This window comes from Melozone crissalis, unplaced genomic scaffold (genome assembly GCF_028551555.1).
Source record: "Melozone crissalis strain CALT ecotype California unplaced genomic scaffold, PUWL_Pcris_2 ptg000008l_1, whole genome shotgun sequence".
Classification (NCBI taxonomy): domain Eukaryota; kingdom Metazoa; phylum Chordata; class Aves; order Passeriformes; family Passerellidae; genus Melozone; species Melozone crissalis.
The window spans coordinates 12,701,299-12,723,428 of record NW_026535786.1 but is presented as its reverse complement, the minus strand read 5'-3'; the positions used below and the strand labels follow the sequence as shown (position 1 = coordinate 12,723,428).

At 44.5% G+C, this 22,130-nt stretch overlaps 2 protein-coding genes across 2 annotated transcripts; one reads left to right on the top strand and one right to left on the bottom strand.

Annotated features, from left to right (window-relative positions):
- The first annotated feature begins 14,574 nt into the window (after positions 1 to 14,574).
- On the top strand, positions 14,575 to 15,893 carry LOC128933168 (epidermal differentiation-specific protein-like). The gene is made up of 2 exons (XM_054270072.1): positions 14,575 to 14,621; positions 15,139 to 15,893. Exon 2 carries the CDS (start codon positions 15,189 to 15,191, stop codon positions 15,717 to 15,719), a length of 531 nt encoding a protein of 176 aa, XP_054126047.1. The 5' UTR covers positions 14,575 to 14,621; positions 15,139 to 15,188; the 3' UTR covers positions 15,720 to 15,893.
- Positions 15,894 to 21,168: 5,275 nt separating this feature from the next.
- On the bottom strand, positions 21,169 to 21,771 carry LOC128933186 (epidermal differentiation-specific protein-like). Its single transcript, XM_054270100.1, has one exon. The coding sequence runs from the start codon at positions 21,769 to 21,771 to the stop codon at positions 21,241 to 21,243; it is 531 nt and encodes a 176-aa protein (XP_054126075.1). The 3' UTR covers positions 21,169 to 21,240.
- Positions 21,772 to 22,130: the final 359 nt, after the last annotated feature.

The following is a 22,130-nucleotide window of genomic DNA, read 5'->3' as shown; positions in this document are numbered from 1 at the left end:
GCTGTGTAGGCAGAAGTCTCTGCTAAAGCATTAGCATGTTTACAGCTCAGGCTGGATGGTTTATGGTTGTGGCATGGAAGGGTAGAAGAACAGTGCCTTTCTAGCTGCTTCTCAGGCATGCAGTGGATGATGCCTGAATGTGTTGAAGCACGATGTCAAACAAGACATATAGGGAAAGAATTTGAGATTCTGGAGTGGATTCATTCAATGCGTAAAAATACAGATGTAAGAACATCTCTGTTGATGTTCTTTCTTTGACACTATGACCTGCAGATTCTTGCAATGTCTCTTAGAGTGGGACATATAAGCATGCACTTAATCTTTTTTCTTTTCTTGATAGTAGAAACTGCCCTGAAATTGGTGCTTTGGCTTACTTTTCTTTCTTATAAACACCAGATAAAGAAGGCCAAAGGAATGTGTTATGACTAATCTGGGAAAACCCTGGTAAAGGATTTTATTTATCTAGGGATATTGGAGCCTGGCTATCTTTGACTTCAGAAAAGTTTCCTATACTTATAAAAGACTATACCTCCTCCTGCTGTACTGTCTAAGAAAGTGTAGAAAACATTTAGAGGAGGAAGGGACATGGAGATTTCTGTCACTTGCATTTCTTCTCTATTATTATTCCTTGTCTTTTTACTTATCAGATAAAAACATAATCACATTCCAATTTAAAAAAAAAACTCCTACAAATACCTGTTTGATTGGGTTGTTATGCATTGCTCCAGCTGTCTCCCATTCCCTGCCTTATTTCTTTCCCATGTTTTGTTTCCTTTCCATGGTAGTTGTAAACGTTACTCCTCTGTCAAGATGAGCAAGGTCCTGGTGAAATCTTGAGGGAGTTGCTATGAGCAAAAGATTTACCTGGAAACCTGGGAAAAGTCAAGAAAGCTTTTAGGGAGCCAGCTAGCTGATTTCCCATATCTGAAGGCATGAAACACATGGCTTAGGGAACCCTGTTCCTATGAAAGGAAGAGAAGAGAACTCCAGAATGGAAAATAAATAAGGTAACATCCAGTGCTTAATTCCAATCACCTCTAACTGTCTAACAGTTTGTGCTCCTCAGCCACCTGCTGTGCCCTTCCTCTGCTGCAGTAACACCCCATCAGCTGAGGACAGTTCTGTCTGTCTGTCTGTGTGTCTGTGTGTCTGTGGCTGCCATGCCCAGCTGAAGCTGTGTTCCCTGTGCTGAGGCTCAGTGTCCCTCTCAGCTGCCTGTGCCTTCCTGCAGCCTCTCTCCTCCTGTTCTCACCCACTGACACAGCCCTGGCCACTTTCCCAACGCTTCCTGTTCCCTCAGCCCCCTGCTGGAAATATTTTCACAGCAGTGCAGTAACAAACCCTGCTGTCCCACACTGCTGTCTCTGCCCTGGCTTCATCACCAGCATGGGACAATATCTGCCCATTCTCTGTCCTGCCTTCAGCAGCAGCTTGAAGTAGAAAATCTTGGAGGTTCCTTCCAGCCTCAATTGTTCCAGGAGTCCATACACTGTGCTTGGGATGTGATAGGCTACCCCTGCCCCAGGGAGGAGTGCAATCCTACAGAACAGCAAAGGAAAGGTTCAAGGAGGGATATGGATGAGAATGTGTCAGAAACTTTGCATTTGCTATTGTATAGAGGCCACACCTTGAGTATTGTGTCCAGTTCTGGGCCCCTCAGTTTAGGAGGGATGTTGAGATGCTTGAGCGTGTCCGAAGGAGTGCACCGAGGCTGGTCAGGGGCTTGGAACACAAGCTGTATGAAGAACAACTGAGGGAACTGGGGTTGTTCAGCCTGGAGAAAAGGAGACTCAGAGGTGACCTTATCACTCTCTTCAACTTCCTTAAGGGTGGCTGTGGTGAGCTGGGGGTCAGTCTCTCTCTGGGCCACAACAGACAGAACAAGAGGACACAGTCTGAAGCTGCACCAAGGGAGATACAGGCTAGAATTAAGGAGGAAGTTTTTCACAGAAAGAGTGGTCAAATACTGGAATCATCTACCCAGGGGGGTGGTGGAGTCACCATCCCTCAATGTGTTTATAAAAAAGACTGGATGTGGCACTTGGTGCCATGATCTAGTAGAGGTATTAGAACATGGGTTGGACTCGATGATCTTAAAGGTCTCTTCCAACCTAAAAATTCTGGGATTCTGGGATTCTGTATAGGTTTCTTTTGGTAATGCAGAATTGTCAGACCTAAAACTCTAGGAAAAGATTCTTTTAGGTTTTTCAGTAATCAGAAGAAGAAGTAAAGGTGGATAATGACTTTGACCCTTCAGTGGAGGGGATTACATTTGGCAAGAGAGCAGACAACAGCTGCTGCTTAACTGGGAGGGAAGTCTGATGTTGTGGAAATGGAATTTATAAATGTCCAACAAATAATCCCCAAGGTATTTTACACATGACTTGATGATGACATTTTTTCAAGGAAATTGAACAAAGAATGCAATCAGCCAGAAAGTGACAAAGGTTTTTAAAACTTCCTTATAACTACTGACAGAAAGATTTATTCTGGGAGTTCCTTAGTCCAAACACTTATTCACAGCAGAGCTGCCTCCAAGCATGATCAGCTTATCTGTGGCCATCTTCAAGTGATTTTTTAAAATCTGCAAGGGTTGAGATTCCCCAGGGTATCTTGCCTTTCTGCCAGTGCTGAGCAATCATTGGCATGAGTTTTTATTCCTTATTTTGTGTCTGAGTTTCCCTGCTGCCATCTAAGACTCTTTCCAGCTGTCCTTTGCTGAGCCCCTCGGATAACAGGAGCCTTGTCTTCTGCAGGCTGAACAGGACCAGGCCCCTCAGACTCTCCTGGCTCATGGGATGCTCCTGTGCCATCCACTGGCCTGTATGGGGCTCCACCATTTTGTTCACATTGTCCTTTTAATAGGGCATCTGAAACAGATGCAGTATTCCAGGTGTGCCCTCTGTTCAGAGGAGATGGAATAAACTCTTCCCTTCCCCTGCTCCTCCAGTCCTCGTGCTGTGCAGGATGCAAGTGCCCTTCAACTTCTCATCCACCAACAGAAAGGAGACAGAGAGAAGCCATTCTGACAGGACTGGAATTAATCTCTCAGGGGTTGCATATACTCAATAGTGGCATGCCTGAGGTAGGGTAAAACCTGTACAGAAGTACTGACTAGAACAGCTCCTCTTCAAAAGGCGTCTAAATAAGGAGTTTGTGGGATTGAAAAGAACAAAACAGGAAAATCCTTTGCTGACAGACTACAGGAAAGTTGGAGTTAAGTGACCAGGAGGCTTTTCTCTTCCTCTGCCCATGCTCCAAAGTATTACAGCGACCTGAGTGGGGTCGCTGGGGGTGGTGAGAGGAAGACGAGAATCTTGTTTCTTGATCGGAAGGCTGGATTTATTGATATATGATATATAATACATTATGACTATACTAAAGAGAATAAAGAGAGAAGTTGCAGAGGCTGCCTCAGCTAGCTAAGAATAGGAATAGAAAGAATCTATAACAAAGTTGTGTCCAGGGACTCTGTCCCCAGCTTGCTCCTGTGATTGGCCCTTAATTATAAACATGGGAACATGAACCAATCACAGGTGCATCCTATTGCATTTCACAGCAGCTAATAACAATTGTTTACATTCTCTTTCTGGGGGCCCTTGCTTCCCAGAAAACGAACAAGTCCCAAAGAAAGGATTTCTGTGAAAAAATGTCTGCGACACCAAAGAGTTGAGATGTGTGAGTCAAGTGAGCCAGCTCTCTGAGTGTGAGAGGGCATCTGGCTGAAATCATCAGGAAAGCAACGATGGCCGAGCAACCTCAGTGTTGAGAGAGGCACAGAACATCAATGAAACACCAGATCACTCCTGCAAATGCACCTCCTGAAAGCATCACTTTGCAATCTTCTTGTGCTTCTCTTGGCTTGGCAGCAAACTGCTCTCCTAACTGGCAAACCTACAGTGAAAGTTTGCTTAGAGTCAATCACTGATGAGACAAAGAAAGTCAAGAAATGGGGCAGACCTGTTGGATCTCAAGTGCTTCAAACCATTATTCTCTGCTGTTAAATGAGTAATAAAGCTGCTGTATGCACACAGAAATAGGGTAACTTTTCTGTTTGGGGAAAGGAGGGAATTTCATTGTGAGAGGCTGCAGCTGCTCTTTTCTCTGATCCTTTCACAATACTCTGAGTTTCTTTTGCAGAAAGATTTTCTTTCCCTGAGAGACAATTTTTCAGGAATTCTGAAAGAAGGCATGGACCAGGGATGAAAATGTGGCTGGCACGTTTGATGTGTCCTGGATGTGATTCTTACTCTAAATGAGTCAGAAATCCAGAAGATATTGTGAGCAGGATGTAAGTGTGTTTTGGGAGGGAGGTGCTTGTGTGTTTTTCGTGAGAAGTTCTGAAGAAAGAGGGAGGGAAGGTGAGAGTTATTTCCAGAACAGACTAGCCAATAAATCTGCTGTGAGCATGCATATCTGTAATGTGAGATTATCAGCCGAGACTCTGTTGTGGCTGGGTCAGATTCAAATACTCGTGTGTGAAGAAAATGTTCAGCTTGTGTCATTGCAGGGCTGGCAATGTACATTTGGCATCAGGTATGTGCTTCCAGAGGGGAAGGTTTTCCTGGTGAGTGTGCTACGCAATCAGTTCCCACCCCAGCCTCCTCTTCTCATAAACCCTGGGAACACTTAATATCATCCATCTAAGGAGGTTGTTCAGAGCAACTGGCACACTCTACATTTGCATCTGACCGACTGCATGACAACTTTTCCAATCGCCAGATGCCTTTGCTGTTTCTCCAGAAACTCTAAACTGAAAATCTCATTGAGAAGATTTTAAAAAAAAAGAAAAAAAAGTCTGACAATTGTGTTTTAGCTTTTCTAGTTTTAACTGCAGATGGTGCTCCCTCTCCAAGGAAAAATTACTGCAAAGAGCAATCCAGAAAGCTTTCACTCAGGCCAGCAGCATTCCACAAATTGCCATGCCTTGTGTGCAACCCTGCACCCTAAGTTCACTTAACTGAAGAAGTCCCCACATTTAGAAAACCTCCTGAGTGTCCAGCTGTTCATGATCCAAGCCCCCCCAGCTGCAGTGTGCTGTCAGATGCAAGTCCTTTGCAAAGTGCTGGGCTTCACACTTATAATTCCATCAAAGTCTTTGCTTTCCAAAGCTGTGGTTTGCACTCAGGTTTGTTGGCAGACCCCTTCCAAAGGCAAGCTTGCATATTCCAAAGCTGGGATCCTTATCCTGTTATGTCAATTCACCCCACAGTGCTTTACAATTTTTTTTGGCTCAGGAAATGGCAACAATGATCAAATGCATCTGACACCAGACTCGTGTTCCTCCAGAGGCTCCAGAGCTCGGATGTTCACACAAGAGGGGACCTAGAGGCATTGGTCCTGCAAGACTGTATAGGGGCTGTATGGCCCCTACACCTCATCCTTAAGAAAGAACCCCTGTATCTCATCAGCCTGGTGAAAATATCTGTAAAAACAGCTTCTATGAACAACTGTAAAATAACCCTATAATAGCAAAGTATGAATATTCTCTAAGCTATTTCTCTCAGTAACTTTGTGTACTATATAAAACTACAGGTGTGTAGTCTGACCATACATAAAATACCAAATTTAACTGAATAATCATATTTTTGATATCAAGAAATTAGGACACACCAAGGATTTATCTCACATGGAGTGTAGCATGAAGGTTTGCATAAAAGTATTTCTTTAGATAGCAGGTAGGTTCCACAAAAATCACATGTGGTCCAATTCAAATAGGGTTTCAGTTTCTGTATGGGAAGACTGCTACTGAGACAAATGTGAGCTCATCTGGAATCTGTTTTGATGGCACTACAGGGGTGCCCTGCATGATCCTGAGTAGAGGGAAAGCGTTTCAAACATAAAAAAAAAAAAGTGGTGAGGCTTTATTTTGAGGCTCTGCCTTTTACATTTGTGACATCCACCGAGGGATTCTTTGTGGATTCAGTAAATGGTTAGTAGAAGTTCAGTTATGGTTTCTGCATGTTTTCAGAAGGAGATGCAGGGAAATCATTGCTCTGAAGTATCTGAGCTCTGCTAAGACGTGATGAAGGGTTTTATTATGGTTCCCTGTGACCTTTGTAATTCTCATCTCACTTCATCCATGCAGGCTCACGATGAAGAAAGATGTACCCAGCTGTGGCATCCAAAAATTATCTGTACAGTACAGATAAGATCAGTCAAGTTCAAGATGGAAATTCTTTATTGTCTTAATACAGGAGCAGTTTGCTTTGGGGGAATGTTGTATTATTAGACAGACAATATAATAAGATAAACTTCAAAGGCAATAAAAAAATGGTAATCTTTGTAATATATAGTTCAGTTTAAATCTTGCCATGGTGAATGACAAAACCATAAATGAAAGAAGGTTCTGCAAATTCCCCCATATGCCTATCACCGCTTCATAGATCTCATGGATAGAATGGGAACTGATTTATTGGGAAGAGAAACCTTGACACAGCAAAGATTGGATAAGGCTGTGAAAGCAGTTGCAAAGAAAACATGTCAAGAGGTAATCCTTGAGTTTTAACAATGTTGTTTAGTGATAAATGAAAACTTACTGTATTATTGAGCCATTCAGCACATTTCTAAGCGTTTGAAAAAAAAAAAAGCAATAAAGTGTTTCCACTTGTTTCAGATTACCTGGTTTGTCCCAACTACAGGCTCCCTTCTTGCTCAACTATATTACACCAAAGACTTTTCAGGCTATGGTACACAAAGAGAGTTGTGTTTTGGCCATCTACTGGCTCCACTGTAGCTGGAGAACCTGCTCTGTAGGGATTAGGCATGTGAAACCACTGCATTTCCCATAGGCATGCTAGCAGGACTGAAGGTTTTTCAAGCTCTGTCCCCTGCCTTCCATGTTTCCAGAAAAAGCAGACCATTTGCTTTGGAAGGAAGATAGTTTTATGAGCATTTAATTTAATCTTAATAAGGATGTGTTTTGCATTTCTTCCCTGTTTGTGCTGTAGTTTGACCTCAACAGCAACACCTGCCTGTAAATCAAGAGAACAATTGATGTGCTGTTACATGTGGCAACACACCTCAGAGAATGAGATTGGAAATATTGCAAAACAATAATGTGGGGGAGAGAAAGGTTTTTCAGGGGAAATCAGTGCTCAGGTGTGTATGGAGAAGGATTCAGTTACTTGGAAAGCCTGGGGGAAGAAGCCAGCCAAAGCCTATGCTCACTGTCCACCCATCCCTAAGTCACCGGATCAGCTCTGCTGGGATGTTCACAGCAGATACCAACATTTCTGAGACCCCATTGCCACAGTTCACAACAGGCAGTGCACCCTGCTGTGGAGGGTGTGAATAATGCCACATATAACAGATAGAATATATGATTTCTGAAATACATAAGAGATGATTTATATATCATACATTGTATATTCTCTATAATGCATGGTATGTAATATAAAATATGAAACATACAATGTATGTATCATGTCATGTCATATCATAATCATATCATGCCAACGTTATTAACTTGGTCCTCTGCAATCTCTCTTCTTCAAGCCTGGGATATCTGGGAAACCTGAGTTCCTTTATGGTAGGCAGAAAAATTTGGTGGGAATTTTGCTCCTCTCAAAACCAGCTCCTCTGTCTCAAGATCCCTCTAGTTAATCAGTGTTTGTCCAAACATGATGTGGAAGGGTGGAGTTTAATTCCAAATTCACAACACTGTCTCTTGTCAATGATAGGATCACTTGTGTTTGCAGATTTGATCTTGTTGCCAAAAATATACTGGGGGTTCAATTATCATGTGTCAGCTCACCTGTTGAACTGGGCACAAATATTTTCTGAGTAACCAGCCTCACATGCACAAAAAAACCCCAACTGTTTCAAAGAACTGTGTTCAGAAGAGGCTTTCTGAAATACAGTTTGTTCAGCAAATGAGTCAAAACAAAGTGGCACAAATACCTCAAAATGAATTTTTCAGATTAACAAGAAAGAAATAATCTAAATACTGAAATGCAATTTCAAATTATAGGGAGAAACAGGTGATAAGGCATTCCAGTGCTGTGTTCTGACCATGCTTGAGTCATTAAATGGTGTATGAAGCCTTCATTATGCCTGCAGGTGGAACCTTGGCATTAAAAGCAGCTTGCTGACAAGGGAGCACTGCTTTGGGTAAATCTTGTCTTTTAGCAGCCTGCTGTTAGCATCCTGCACATGTACTGCAGAACACAAGAAGCAGGTATGCCTGCTTGTCATCTGGTTTCCTGGCAGACAAGATCTGACCTTGAGCCTAATTTGGCAGTGAGCTAAACCAGCCTGGTCTTGTTCTGTGGTTGGTTCTGCCTGTGGAACTGTGGGATCTCAGTCTCTCAGAACTGGGGCGCAGGGTGAACAAGACTGCCCCTGGGGGGCTCGGGAGTCCTGGAATGCTGCCAGAAATGTCTGGTGGCTGGACTTTGATCCCACATGGGAGATGACATCAGTATGAGGACGGGAGGATTTCACTGGGGTGAATGGTGAAGGGACAAGTTAATTGGAGTGTGAGATACAGGGTTTAAGATCCCTGTACAGGGGGGTCTAGAGAGGCAAGATGGAGGGATTGGGGCGTGCCCTTCTCCTTCTTCTTCTTCCTCTAGGCCTCCATCTTCTGTGGTGATGTTGGCACTCCGGGATTGGACCTTACTAGGGGAACACTGGTTAATAAGGGTAGAGGGTATTGGAGAAAAATGATAAATATTGTATACGTAACTCCGGGTATAAAGATAGGTGACCGCCCCAGGGGCTTTCAGTGTGTGCCCATGGCTGACTGCTGAGCAGAACTCTGTCAGGCCGAGAGAAAATCTTTTAGATAAGCAATTAATAAACACCAAGACCAAGAACAAATCTGAAGCTTCCTCTCGTCCTTTCGAACCCGGGGGCCCAAGGCCATCTTTGGGCTTTTCCCCAGACCATCTAAACAGCCCGGAAATCCAACATGGAACAGCAATTCCTCTTATCACCTTGCTGAGGACAGGTTATCTGCAGGGTGCTTTACAGGCTTTGCAGGGCAGACACGTTCAAGACTTACCTTGCCAAGGCAGCAACGGAGGCACTCTCCAGACTCAGCCAAGGCAGCCCTGCAGCCCAGAGAGCCCAGACAATTTGGGAATCTGGCCTCAGTGGTGCTGATGGGCTGGCTTCCTCATGGCAGTGCAGCATGGCACAGAACACTGCTCTGGAGCCTGAAGGGATGCAAGGTGCCAGCATGAGGCTGCACCTATTGGAATATTTACCAATAAAGCCAGACGGGACGTGCCTGAGCTTGTCTGGCCCTTGGTGCTGAACCAAATAGTGGCAACTGTGGTGGTTTCATCCCAGAGATACTTTTGGCTAGCTGGATGCTGCAGCTGGACTCTTGGAGGCATGTCCAGGCATGCAGTAGCTCCGGTGGCTGCGGATGGATCTTTTGCCTGCAACAGGATCTGCCCCTCGGGTTTTCCTCTGGCGGAGAAGATTTAGGAGATGGTGAAGGAAAAGGAGTCGGTTCTGCTGGAGGGTTTCAATTCATAGCTTTATTCTGGCCCACAGGCCTCTGAATGCATCAACAGCTCCAATAGAACTCCTGAACTGCATGGCTGCTGTTCCTTTTTACCCCGGGGAGATGAGGAGGGAAGAGGTAGGAATCCCACCAACCAGGTACATGGGAGGAGGTCTTAAGGGACAGAGGACACTTGGATGGCCCAATGCTCCCCCCAGGGGCAGAGGGCATCCTTTGAATCTGCCAATCACTCCACGCCCTTCTGGAATTCCAGGATTGACAGACAGTGCTTGGCAGGGGTCAGGGAGGGAAAGGAGAGGTGATTGACACACCTGGGAGGGAATTATCAGGGGAGGGACCCGAGGTTCTGAGGTAAACCCTGAAATCACAATGCAACATGCACCTGAGTGAATGGATCCTGCTGTGAATCAGCTGCTCCGAGCGCACTGACGGACACACGGACACACCACACCACGACCCAGGCTCACACCTCTGCTTGGGGCAGGGCTGTGCCCTACAGACACTGCAACTCCTGCTGGCCCTTGTCAGATGTGAAAAATTCCAATCACTTGTTTTTAAAATTTTTAAAGTTTAATAGTAATAAAATGGTTATGAAAATAGTAATACAATTAGAGTAATAATAATTTGGACAATTTGAATTAGGACAATATGAGACAACAGAAACAAAGAGTTACAGACATCCGGGTACCTTTTTCTGGGCAGCATAAGCCCAAAAAAGGACACCCGTTAACAGAGAATTAACCCTTAAAAACAATAGCCTGTTGCATATTCATACACTTCATACATGATGCATAAATTCCATTCAAACACAGGGTTCTGTCTGGTCATCGTCAACTTTTTCCTCATAATCCTAACAGCGCCTTTGAGGTGGGAAGAAGTTTGCTTCTCCTGATAAGAGGGCAATAAATTCTTTTTCTCTGAAAGATTTAGGTGTCCTGTGGCTGCTATCTTGCTGGGAGACCTTTCTAAAAAAGAATCTTGCATAGCATAGTTTCTGTTTTAACATTTTGTTATAACCCAAAACTATATTTAACACACTACTTAAGAAAATTATTACAGCATAACTTTCTAACACAACACATGTAATATTCATGTTAATATTTGCGAAAAGCCAATCATACAATACGCATTTTTCACATCAGATGAACACAAGAATGTGCACAGAGGCTGTGTGAACACTCTTTGGGTGGGCAGGGGAACAAGGTGACTGACGTGTCAACTCTTGTCTGGACTGAGGCAATAGAGTGCCCCTAAAGCTTGTCACAGTCCTCTTAACCTCATTTGGGTGTAGACCCAAGTCACAGAGGGTTTTATTTGTACAATGTTGCCACTTTTCAACAATTGGGTTTTTCAAATGCTAGTCTTAATAAATCTTATTTTTCATTAGCATTAGTGTCAAAATTTTGAATGTTCTTCACTTCTGCCGTGTAAGAGAGGGAAGTTCTTTAAGAACCTTTATCCTTAAAGAAGGTGTTGAGAGAAAACATCTGGAAAAAAAATCTCTTTCTGAATTTCATGGATGAAATATCATTCTTCTGTGGTCTTATTGCTGATAATTCTGTCAGTTGAGAAACTCCCTAATGACCCTAATAACTATGGATGAGTGTCAGGTTTGTCAAAATAAAAAGCGATGCTCTTCCACCAGGCTACTGCATTCCCACCTGGATCTTCATGTTTGTTACTTCATAAATCAGCAGGATCTCCTCTGCTTCTAAAATAGCTCAGACACTTTAGTTATTCAGTCTTTAACATAAAAAGGATTGGTCACCCATGGGCTGAAACAACAGAGCACTGACACAATTTCTTGCAGATTATCTCCCTCTCTTGGCGTCCAGGATCATTACCCTTTTGGGACTGCTCTTTTCCAGCTCCATAGATATCACTTTTTTGGTTCCTTTTTCACCAGGACACTTCTCCTTGTGCCTCTGAGATGGAGACTTGCAGTCCCAATATATTTATGACTGAGACACATATGCTGCAGGAGGTGAGGGGGTGCTTGTTTAACAAATTTGCCTGTGACACCCCTTGACAACAGAGCTGCCATGCAAAAGGGTCTTGAAGGCAGGTGGAACGGACTGACAAGGACTCCTATGAAACTGGAAGTGGACAAAGTCCTGCATCTGGGAAGGAAGAACCCCTGCAATGACAGGTGCTGGGCACTGACTCTCTGGGGAGCAGCTCTGCTGAAAAAGACCTTGTGGTTTTTGTAGGCACAAGCTGACCATGAACCAAATTTGCCCTGGCAGCAAAAATGACCAACAGCATCCTGGGCTGCACTTACAGGAGCCTAAGTCAGCAGATTAAGGGTCATTGCTTCTTTGGCAGCATTTAGAACACTGCATCCAGTTCTGGGTGATGTAGCATAAGAAGGTGTTGGTAAACTGGGAGAGTTCAATGGGGGGGCCATGGAGAAGGTCAGGGGGCTGCAGTACTAGCCCTGGGAGGAGAAGCTGGGGAACTGGAATTGTTCAGATGGGAGAAAATGTTTTGGTGAGACATAATAGCAGCTTCCCAATACTTATGAGCAAGTTACGGAGAAGATGAAGCTAACCTTTTCAGAGTGCATATAGTAGGAGGATGAAAATGTGAGAAACAACTAAATCAAGAGAGTATTCAACTGGCCATAATGAGAAAAATTTTCATGATGATGTCAGAAAATGTTAAATCACACCACCCAAAGAAGTTGGATAGTCTGCATACTCTGAGGTTTTCCAGACCTGACTGGATAAAGCCACCAGCAGCCATAATTCACCTCACAGCTGTCCCTGTGTTAAGCAGCTGACTGGATCCAATGGCAATCAAAAGTCACCTTGAAATTCAATTACTCACCAATCCTACCATCCTCCTGGCTCCCTGGATCATTCAAGCTCATCACATAAGGACCAAGACAGGCAAATCCCACTATTTCCTAGCTATATTGCTCCTGAGGAATCCTGCTGTAAATAAAGATGATCAATGTCCCTTGTCCAACCATTCAGCTTTGTCAGACCAAGGCTGTCCTGATGGGGATTTCTGTGCACTGACATTGCCTCAGTGGGTCTAATGAGCTCCTTTGCATTGTCCTTGCACTCAGCAATTAATGTGTCCCTGCAATTTGTCTCTCCACAGTTTAATGTTTGGGGCTTCCTTGGTGAATTTGGTTTTTTGGAATGGAAATTTTTCAAGATGTGGCTCTCCTGCTTTCAAGGGAGTAGAAGTAGAATCGCATCCAAGCACAAGTGCAAGAAAAAGAGAACTGAGAGAGCATCTGTGGATCTGTAGGATTTCGTAACACAAGATGCTCTTCTGAGAAAGCCCATGATAGTTCCTGCAAACAGCTGATCAAGATTGAAAGTAAAAGGAAAGAACACTATAGTTAATTTTAAGAGTGTTTATTTTTTTTGTGGGAAAGCCCCAGTTCCAGGGTGTCTGTCTGGCCAAGTCACTTTTCGAGTGCCGTGTGTAGGGAGAGCTCAGGATGAGCAGAGTTCAGCCCCAGGAGCTCCTCAGCTCAGCTGCTGGAGCCCAGGCTGCAGAAGTATTATCTGAAGCATTTACTTCAGACTGAATTGGGAAAATGTTTGGAGTCATATTTAGCACAATGAAATGGAAAGAAACACCATGTCTAATCAGATTCAAGTGTTTAAATTCAAAACTGACAGTATAAAGCACCATTTTCAATATTCAGTATTTTGTACAAAATAAGTATCTGCAAAGATCTCTGGCGGTCTTTTGCCATGTCTCTGCTTGAAATTCTGACTTTGAAGCTGTTTTTTCACCATACCAGTACCTCTCTATTTACACTTCTTTTCTGGGTTCCAAACTGTGTTCTTCTGTCTGGTTTTGAGATAACAACATTGGTGCTTTTGTTTATCATCTACAATAGTACCATGGTCATCTATTACTATACATAAATATATACATTAATACATATATCACAGAAACAGAGAATGGTTTGGGCTGCAAGGGACTCTAAAGAACTCTTTGAGGATGGGGTATCCACACCTTGAGAGGGCTGAACATGAGCCATCAGTGTTCTCAGGTGGCCAGGCAGGCCCGTGGCACCTGGTCTGGATCAGCAATGGTGTGGCCAGCAGGAGCAGGACAGGGATTGTTCCCCTGTGCTCAGCACTGCTGAGGCCACTCCTGGAATCCTGTGCTCATTTTGGGCCCCTCACTGGCAGACAGACACTGAGGTGCTGGAGGGAGTCCAGGGCAGCAAGGCTGGTGAAGGGTCTGGAGCCAGGTCTGATGAGGAGCCACTGGTGCAACTGGGAGTTTTTATCCTGGGGAAAGGAGGCTCAGGGCAGATATGTTTACTTTTGACAGTACCTGAGAGGAGCTTTTGGCAAGGTGGGGGTTTGTCCCTTCTCCAGGCAGTCAGTGGTGGGACAAGGGGAAATGGCTTTCAGTTGTGTATGGGGAGGTTCCGGCTGGATTTTAGGAAACATTTCTTCATTGGAAGATTGTTAAGGTTTGGAATGGGCTGCCCAGGGAAGTGGTAGGGTCACCATACCTGAAAATATTCAAAACACAAGTGGAAAGGATCCTTTGCAATATGGTTTAGGGGGTATGGTGGCATTTGGTTCAAGGCTGGATTAGATGATCTTAGTGGCCTTTTCCAACATCAATGATACTGCGATTGTAAGGAGAAAAGGGAAAAGCAAAAGAAAAATATTACGTGAATGTCCCCACTGTGACTCGGAAATCTTCCATCAAAACTGTTAGTAAGACTAAGGTTGTGTATGCAATATTATTCCCAGAAAAGCAAAAATGCAAACTCCAACAGGCAGAAACATTCTGTAGCCTGTGTGTCTGAGAATGCTTTGATACATTTTTATTACTCTGGTTCCATTTTCTTCTAGAGGAGAAGGACAAACAGGAATTGAACTTCCCAGGTTTCATCAAGTCACTTGCACTTCATGGGACTTTTGAAAGAGACAAAGAAGATGTCTGATCATAGGAACATGTAATCTAGGACAGGATAGTTAATGATTTTTGATGCCTGGGGGCATGGTACCACTTCCCAGTTCTGTGCAGTTGGCTGTTTCACAAGACTTCTGAGCCAGCTATAAAGGGAGGCTGGTGAGATGCCCTTCCCAAACCACAGCCCTGCCCTGGAGGAATTGCCCTCAGCTCTCGCAGCCCTGCAGCTGACAGCAAGGTAAGAGGCACCCTTGGCACAGGAGAGCTGGAAGGGCTTCTTGGGCAGCTGCTGTGAAGGGCAGGGCAAGGGCAGGAGGCTTTAGTGCTGGGCTGAGAGCTGCAGCACAGCCGTGAGGCTCTGCTGTGTGCGTGTGCAGAGACTGAAGCCATCTCTCAGGGCATGAGGAGATGGATGGCTGCTGCAGGAGAGACAAACCTCACCCAGGGACAGCCTGGAGGGGGCCACTGATACACAGTTGTGGAGGGTGACTGGGAGAGTATTTAATACTTCATCTTGGATGTATATCTAACCCAACACATAACTATTTAAAAGTGGGCAGTTGTGGGCACATATTTCATTTTCCTTTTTCCCTCCAAATACAAACTACTATGTAAAGCCTTCACTCTTTTCCAGCTGTTGTTACATTTATTCATTGTTCAAAATGTTTTACATTTTCTTTATTTCCACATGCTCTCTATCATTTTGTATAAAGTCTTCTTACAAGCATTCTTATTTTCATCTTCCTTCCGTGCAGGCTGTCATCCAAGGCCAACAGCAAGGTCTTTCATCCTCAGGAGTCTTGAGATGGGCAAAATCATCATTTATGAGCATGCCAACTTCAGGGGGGTGTCTAGAGAAATAACTTCTGACATTTCCAATCTGGGACATTTGGACTTTAATGATATTATCTCCTCAGTGAAAGTAGTTGGCCAGCCTTGGGTGGCTTATGAGCACATAAATTATACAGGCAGGCTAATGGTACTAGAGGAGGGGGAGCATGACTATGTTGGTAGAAGCATGAATGACACGATCAGTTCTCTGCAGATGATCACTGAAGATCTGCATGATCCCCAGATCACTCTCTATGAGCATCCCAACTATCATGGGAGGAGCAGAGTAATAAGGCAAGCAACCAACCTGGCTGCGGGATTCGACAATGACATCATGTCTTCCCACAAAGTCCAGAGAGGTGCCTGGCTGCTGTGTGAGCACAGTGATGGAAGTGGGATTCAATACATTGCACGAGAAAAAGATAACCTTCCACATTACTCAGCAATCTACCTCAATGACAGGCTTTCCTTCCTGCGTCCCCTTCGCCCTGGCCGCTCGTATTAGAATGCAAATCCTCCAAAGCTGAGAAAATATGCAGCGCCAGCAAGAAATTTGAGATCTAGATTTCTCCTTCTGCTTGTGTAGCCTTTTTTCCCTGGGAACTCTCTGCTGTGCTGCACTGCAGATCTGTACTTCTCTATCCTGCCTTGCATGCTTCTCCAGCCCCATAAATGAAAGTATTATCACGCTTGATTATATGAAAGATTGCCCAGGCTAAGAAATGTGCCAGGGATGTGTAACGTAATACACCCTCAGCTGGCATTCCAGAGTCCTGGGCTCTGGAATGCTGAAACATTGCATGTTGACTCTGTTGCTAAGTGAAACAGAAAATGTAAGTGTAGGGCCAGCATTGCCTTCTTTTGAATTTGCTTTACAAAGGTACCATGCCTTCTGCCATTGTCTGTAATCCATTTTGCTTTGGTGCCATTAAAGAATCTTTTGCAATTAGCAGTGAGTCTGTTTAACATCTTTACAATAAATAAATATTGGTCTTTCATGGTGGACTGTCTCTGTGTATCCAGAGAATGGTTGATAAAGTCATTTCATATTTTTCCTGGACGTCTCCTGGAGCACTGTCTCCTTCCAGTTTCACTAGTCAGTAACAGTGGGTTTGGGTTTGACTCAACCAGTGCTAAAATCTTGGTGAGCATGTCGATTATTGCTGTGATCCTGGCCAACCTCTCCCGTGAAGTGTAGATAGATAGCACATTTTTGATGGTATTATGTACAATCAATCATACAAATGAATCACACTGGTGATACAGTCTTCCACTGCCCAAATCACATAATCAAAGAGTAAGTTCTCATAACTTTTAATTGATTGGTTGTTTGATCCTAGTGAAAACAACTGATTGTGTTTTTAAACCTGCAGTATCTTGATATGGGAGGAGGGATGACAAGGTATTCCATGATCTGTTTTGCCATGTACAAGTTCAGCTGGACGAGCAGAGTCTCAGCCCTCCTGCAGCAGTGCCTGATGAGAGCTGCAGCCCTGAGCTGGGCACTGTGGCAGCTGTCCCATGGCAGCTCTGCCCTGCAGGGTTCCTCTCCCTCTGTGCTGGCCTGCTGTGTGCCCTGATTTCCTTGCCCTGGTCCCAGACAGAAGCTGTACTTGGCCTCTTTGAACCACATGAGTTGCACATGGAGCCAGTGCTGGAGCTTGCCAAGGGCCCTTTGGATGGTCCCTGAGGACAGTTCTGTCTGTCTGTGTGTCTGTGTGTCTGTGTGTCTGTGTGTCTGTGGCTGCCATGCCCAGCTGAAGCTGTGTTCCCTGTGCTGAGGCTCAGTGCTCCTCTCAGCTGCCTGTGCCTTCCTGCAGCCTCTCTCCTCCTGTTCTCACCCACTGACACAGCCCTGGCCACTTTCCCAAGGCTTCCTGTTCCCTCAGCCCCCTGCTGGAAATATTTTCACAGCAGCGCAGTAACAAACCCTGCTGTCCCACACTGCTGTCTCTGCCCCGGCTTCATCACCAGCATGGGACAATATCTGCCCATTCTCTGTCCTGTCATGAGTAACAGCTCAAAGTAGAAAAGCCCTGGAGGTTCCTTCCGGCCTCAATTGTTCCAGGAGTCCATACACTGTGCTTGGGATGTGATAGGCACAGCTACCCCTGCCCCAGGGAGGAGTGCAATCCTACAGAACAGCAAAGGAAAGGTTCAAGGAGAGAAATATCGATGGGGTGGTTTCAGGAACTTTTTCACCTACTAATACAAAGGGTTGAGTTTTGTTTGGGTTTTTTGTTTGTTTTTGTTTTGTTTTGTTTATTTTTTTTAATAGCAAAAAATTCTTTTGAGATTTTCAGTAATAGCAGGATGAAGTAAAGATGGAGAATGTCTTTAGCCTTTAGTGGAGGGGATTACATTTGACAAGACAGCAAGTAAGAGCTACTGCTGAACTGGGAGGGTAGTCTGACCTTGGGGAAATGGAATTGATAAATACACAACAAGTAATCCCCAAGGCATTTTACACATGACTTGATGATGACATTATTTCAAGGAAATTGAACAATAAATGCAATTAGCCGGAAAGTGGCAAAGATTTTAAAGTCTACCTTAGAATTAGTGACAGAAAGATTTATTCTGGAATGGACCTCCCTAGACCAAGGCCTTCTTCAATGCAAAGATGCCACCAAAGGAAAACAGGTTACTCATGGCCATGCTCAAGTGATTTGTGGACAGCCACAAGGGTGGAGATTCCCCAGGGTCTCTGGCCTTACCAAGCAGCAGACTGGACCCCATGGCACCCTAAGGTCACTTTCAACCAGAATTGTCTTGTGATCCCACAATCCTCCTGCCTTGCATCGTTACTCAAGCTCATGATTTATGGATCAGGACGGGCAAATCCGAGTATCACCTGAGCTGTATTGCTCCTGAGGAATCTTGCTCTAAAGAAGGGGTCTCAGCTGATAATCTCACATTACAGATGTGCATGCACAAAGCACATTTATTGGCTAGTCTGTTCTGGAAATACCTCGCGCTTTCCCTTTCTGTTCCTTCAGTAATTCTCAGGAAAAACACACAAGCACCTCCCTCCCACAACACACTTACATCCTGCTCACAATGTCTTCTGGATTTCTGACTCATTTAGAGCAAAAATCTAGAACATCTAGAACACATCTAGAACACTTCAAAGGCGCTACCCATATTTTCATCCCTGGTCCATGCCTTCTTTCAGAATTCCTGAAAAATTGTCTCTCAGGGAAAGAAAATCTTTCTGCAAAAGAAACTCAGAGTATTGTGAAAGGATCAGAGAAAAGAGCAGCTGCAGCCTCTCACAACAAACTTTCATGCTTTCACCAAACATAAAAGTTACCCTATTTCTGTATGCATACAGTAGCTTTATTACTCATTAACTGCTGAGAATAATGGTTTGACGCACTTGAGATCCAACAGGTCTGCCCCATTTCTTGACTTTCTTTGTCTCATCAGTGATTGACTCTAAGCAAACTTTCACTGTAGGTTTGCCAGTTAGGAGAGCAGTTTGCTGCCAAGCCAAGAGAAGCACAAGAAGATTGCAAAGTGATGCTTTCAGGAGGTGCATTTGCAGGAGTGATCTGGTGTTTCATTGATGTTCTGTGCCTCTCTCAACACTGAGGTTACTCGGCCATCGTTGCTTTCCTGATGATTTCAGCCAGATGCCCTCTCACACTCAGAGAGTTCGCTCACTTGACTCACACATCTCAACTCTTTGGAGCATGGGCAGAGGAAGAGAAAAGCATCCTGGTTACCTAACTCCAACTTTCCTGTAGTCTGTCAGCAAAGGATTTTCCTGTTTTGTTCCTTTCAATCCCACAAACTCCTGATTTAGACGCCTTTTGAAGAGGAGCTGTTCTAGTCAGTACTTCTGTACAGGTTTTACCCTACCTCAGGCATGCCAGGATTGAGTATATGCAACCCCTGAGAGATTAATTCCAGTCCTGTCAGAATGGCTTCTGTCTGTCTCCTTTCTGTTGGTGGATGAGAAGTTGAAGGGCACTTGCATCCTGCACAGCATGAGAACTGGAGGAGCAGGGGAAGGGAAGAGTTTATTCCATCTCCTCTGAACAGAGGGCACACCTGGAATACTGCATCTGTTTCAGATGCCCTATTAAAAGGACAATGTGAACAAAATGGTGGAGCCCCATACAGGCCAGTGGATGGCACAGGAGCATCCCATGAGCCAGGAGAGTCTGAGGGGCCTGGTCCTGTTCAGCCTGCAGAAGACAAGGCTCCTGTTATCCGAGGGGCTCAGCAAAGGACAGCTGGAAAGAGTCTTAGATGGCAGCAGGGAAACTCAGACATAAAAAAATGAATAAAAACTCATGCCAAGGATTGCTCAGCTCTGGCCGAAATGTCAGAGATCCTGGAGAGTCTCCACCCTTGCAGATTTTCAAAAATCTCTTGAGAACGGCCTTGAGTAACCTTCTTTCCTTGTATCTGCTGTGAGGAAGGCAGTGAAATAGGGAAGTCCCTTCCCAAATAAATCTTTCTGTCAGTAATTCTCAGGAAGATTTCAAAACCTTTGTCACTTTCTGGCTAATTGCATTCTTTGTTCAATTTCCTTGAAAAAATGTCATCAGCAAGTCATCTGTACAAGAACTTGAGGATTACATGTTGTATATTTTTCAATTCCATTTCCACAACATCAGACTTCCCTCCCAGTTAAGCAGCAGCTGTTACCTTCCCACTTGTCAAATGTAATCCCCTCCACTGAAGGGTCAAAGTCCTTCTCCATCTTTACTTCATCCTCATATTACTGAAAAACTTACAAGAATACTTTGCTATAAAAACCAGAACAAACAAAAGAAAACAAACAAACCTCCCCCCCCCTCCCCATTTGTAACAGCAGATGTAAAAGTTCCTGAAACCACCCCATCCATATTTCTCTTTGAACCTTTCATTTGCCGTTCTCTAGGATTGCACTGCTCCCTGGGGCAGGGGTAGCTGTGCCTATCACATCCAAAGCACAGTGTATGGACTCCTGGAACAATTTATGCCGGCGGGAACCTCCAGGGGTTTTCTACTTCAAGATGCTGATGATGGCAAGAGAGAGAATGGGCAGATATTGTCCCATGCTGGTGATGAAGCCAGGGCAGAGACAGCAGTGTGGGACAGCAAGGTTTGTTACTGCACTGATTTACCTGATCTACCCTTGTCATTCCTCATTCCTTATCAGGATATTACAGCTGTGAAAAAACAAGGCAGATTTTACCATTAGGTTTAAAGAATTGAAGTTATTAAAAACATTTGTTTATGATGTGATTTAGGGCAGTAGAAGACTGCACCATTTCTACAGTCACTACCTTCAAATACAACCAAGTGTGTGATAGCAATGTACATTCTGGAGGTGAGTGTTTGGCCAGGACCAGCAATGATCTACATGCTCACCAAGATATTTAGAGTCAAGCCTGACCCCACTGTTAATGAGCAGTTAAACCAGAAGGAAACACAATCCTGCAAGAGACATCCAGGAAAAAGGTTGGCAAGTGACTGTGGGGACCATTCTATGGATAGACAGAGAAATCTCAGCATGGAAGAGCAATATTTATCTATTCCAAAGATTCACAAAACAGACCCACTGCTGATTGCAAAGCATTCTTTATTGGCAGCAACAGAAAATGGATTACAGACAATGGCAGAGGCCACAGTACCACAGGGGCATTGCAATGCAAATTACAAAAGAAGTGATGCTGGTTCTGCACTGACACTTTCTGTTTCGCTTAGCCACAGACACAACCTGCAATGCTTCTACATTCCATAGGCCAGGACTCTGGAATGCCAGCTGAGGGTACAACAGGTTTCACACATGTGGCATTGCCTCCTCTAGCTTGGACACTCTCATATGATCAATCCTGATGATTCTTGCATTGGTGCCGTGGGAGCAGCTTGCAAGGCAGGATAGAGAAGTGCAGCTCTGCAGTGCAGCACAGCAGAGAGCGCTGACATTCGGTGGTCCTGGGACACTGGGGGAAAAGGCAGCACCAGCAGGGGCGGAGATCCGGGTGTCAAATTTCTGCATCTTTTCTCAGCGCTGCGGGATTTGCATTCTAACAGCCACAGCCAGGGCGCAGGGGGCGCAGGAAGGAAAGCTTGTCGTTGAAACCGATTGCCTTGTAATTGGGAAGGTGCTCGTGCTCTCGGGCAAGGTATTGAATTCCACTTCCATCGCTGTGCTCACACAGCAGCCAGACACCTCTCTGGACTTTGTGGGAAGAAATGATGTCATTGTCATGTCCCGCAGCCAGGTTGGTTGCTTCTCTTATTATTCTGCTCTTCCCTTGATAATCAATGTGTTCATAGAGAGTGATCTGGGGATTATACAGATCTTCAGTGATCACCTGCAGAGAGCTGATCCTGTCATTCATCTCTTTCCCTACAAAGCTATATTCTCCCTCCTCAAACACCAGAAACCGACCCTTGTAATCAACATGCTCATAAGCCACCCAAGGCTGGCCAATTACTTTCACTGAGGAGACAATATCATTCCAATCTGCATCTTTTATATTGGAAATGTCAGTGGTGAATTCTCTGGACAGGCCCTGGAAGTTGGCATGGTCATAAATGATGATTTTGCCCATCTCTGCAGGACTTCTGGGGGGGCAGATTTCTTGCTATAGGAGCTGGATGGCAGCCTGCACAAAAGGAAGAGCTTGTGGGAAGACTTTCTACTCCAGACAGAGAATTATGGCAAGTGTGGTGCAGAAAAGGAAAAGTGGAATATTTTTTTTAAGAATAGAAACATAGCAGCATCTGGAAAGGAGTGAGGGCATTTCAGTTTAGAGGGAAAACATAAAACGAGACCTGTGCCCACCACTACACAGTACAAATTAGTTGGGTGTGTTGGTTTTGTTACATACCCAAGATGAAGCTGTAAACACTCTCCCACTCACCCCCCACAACTGTGTATCAATGGCCCCTCCAGGCTGTCCCTGGGTGA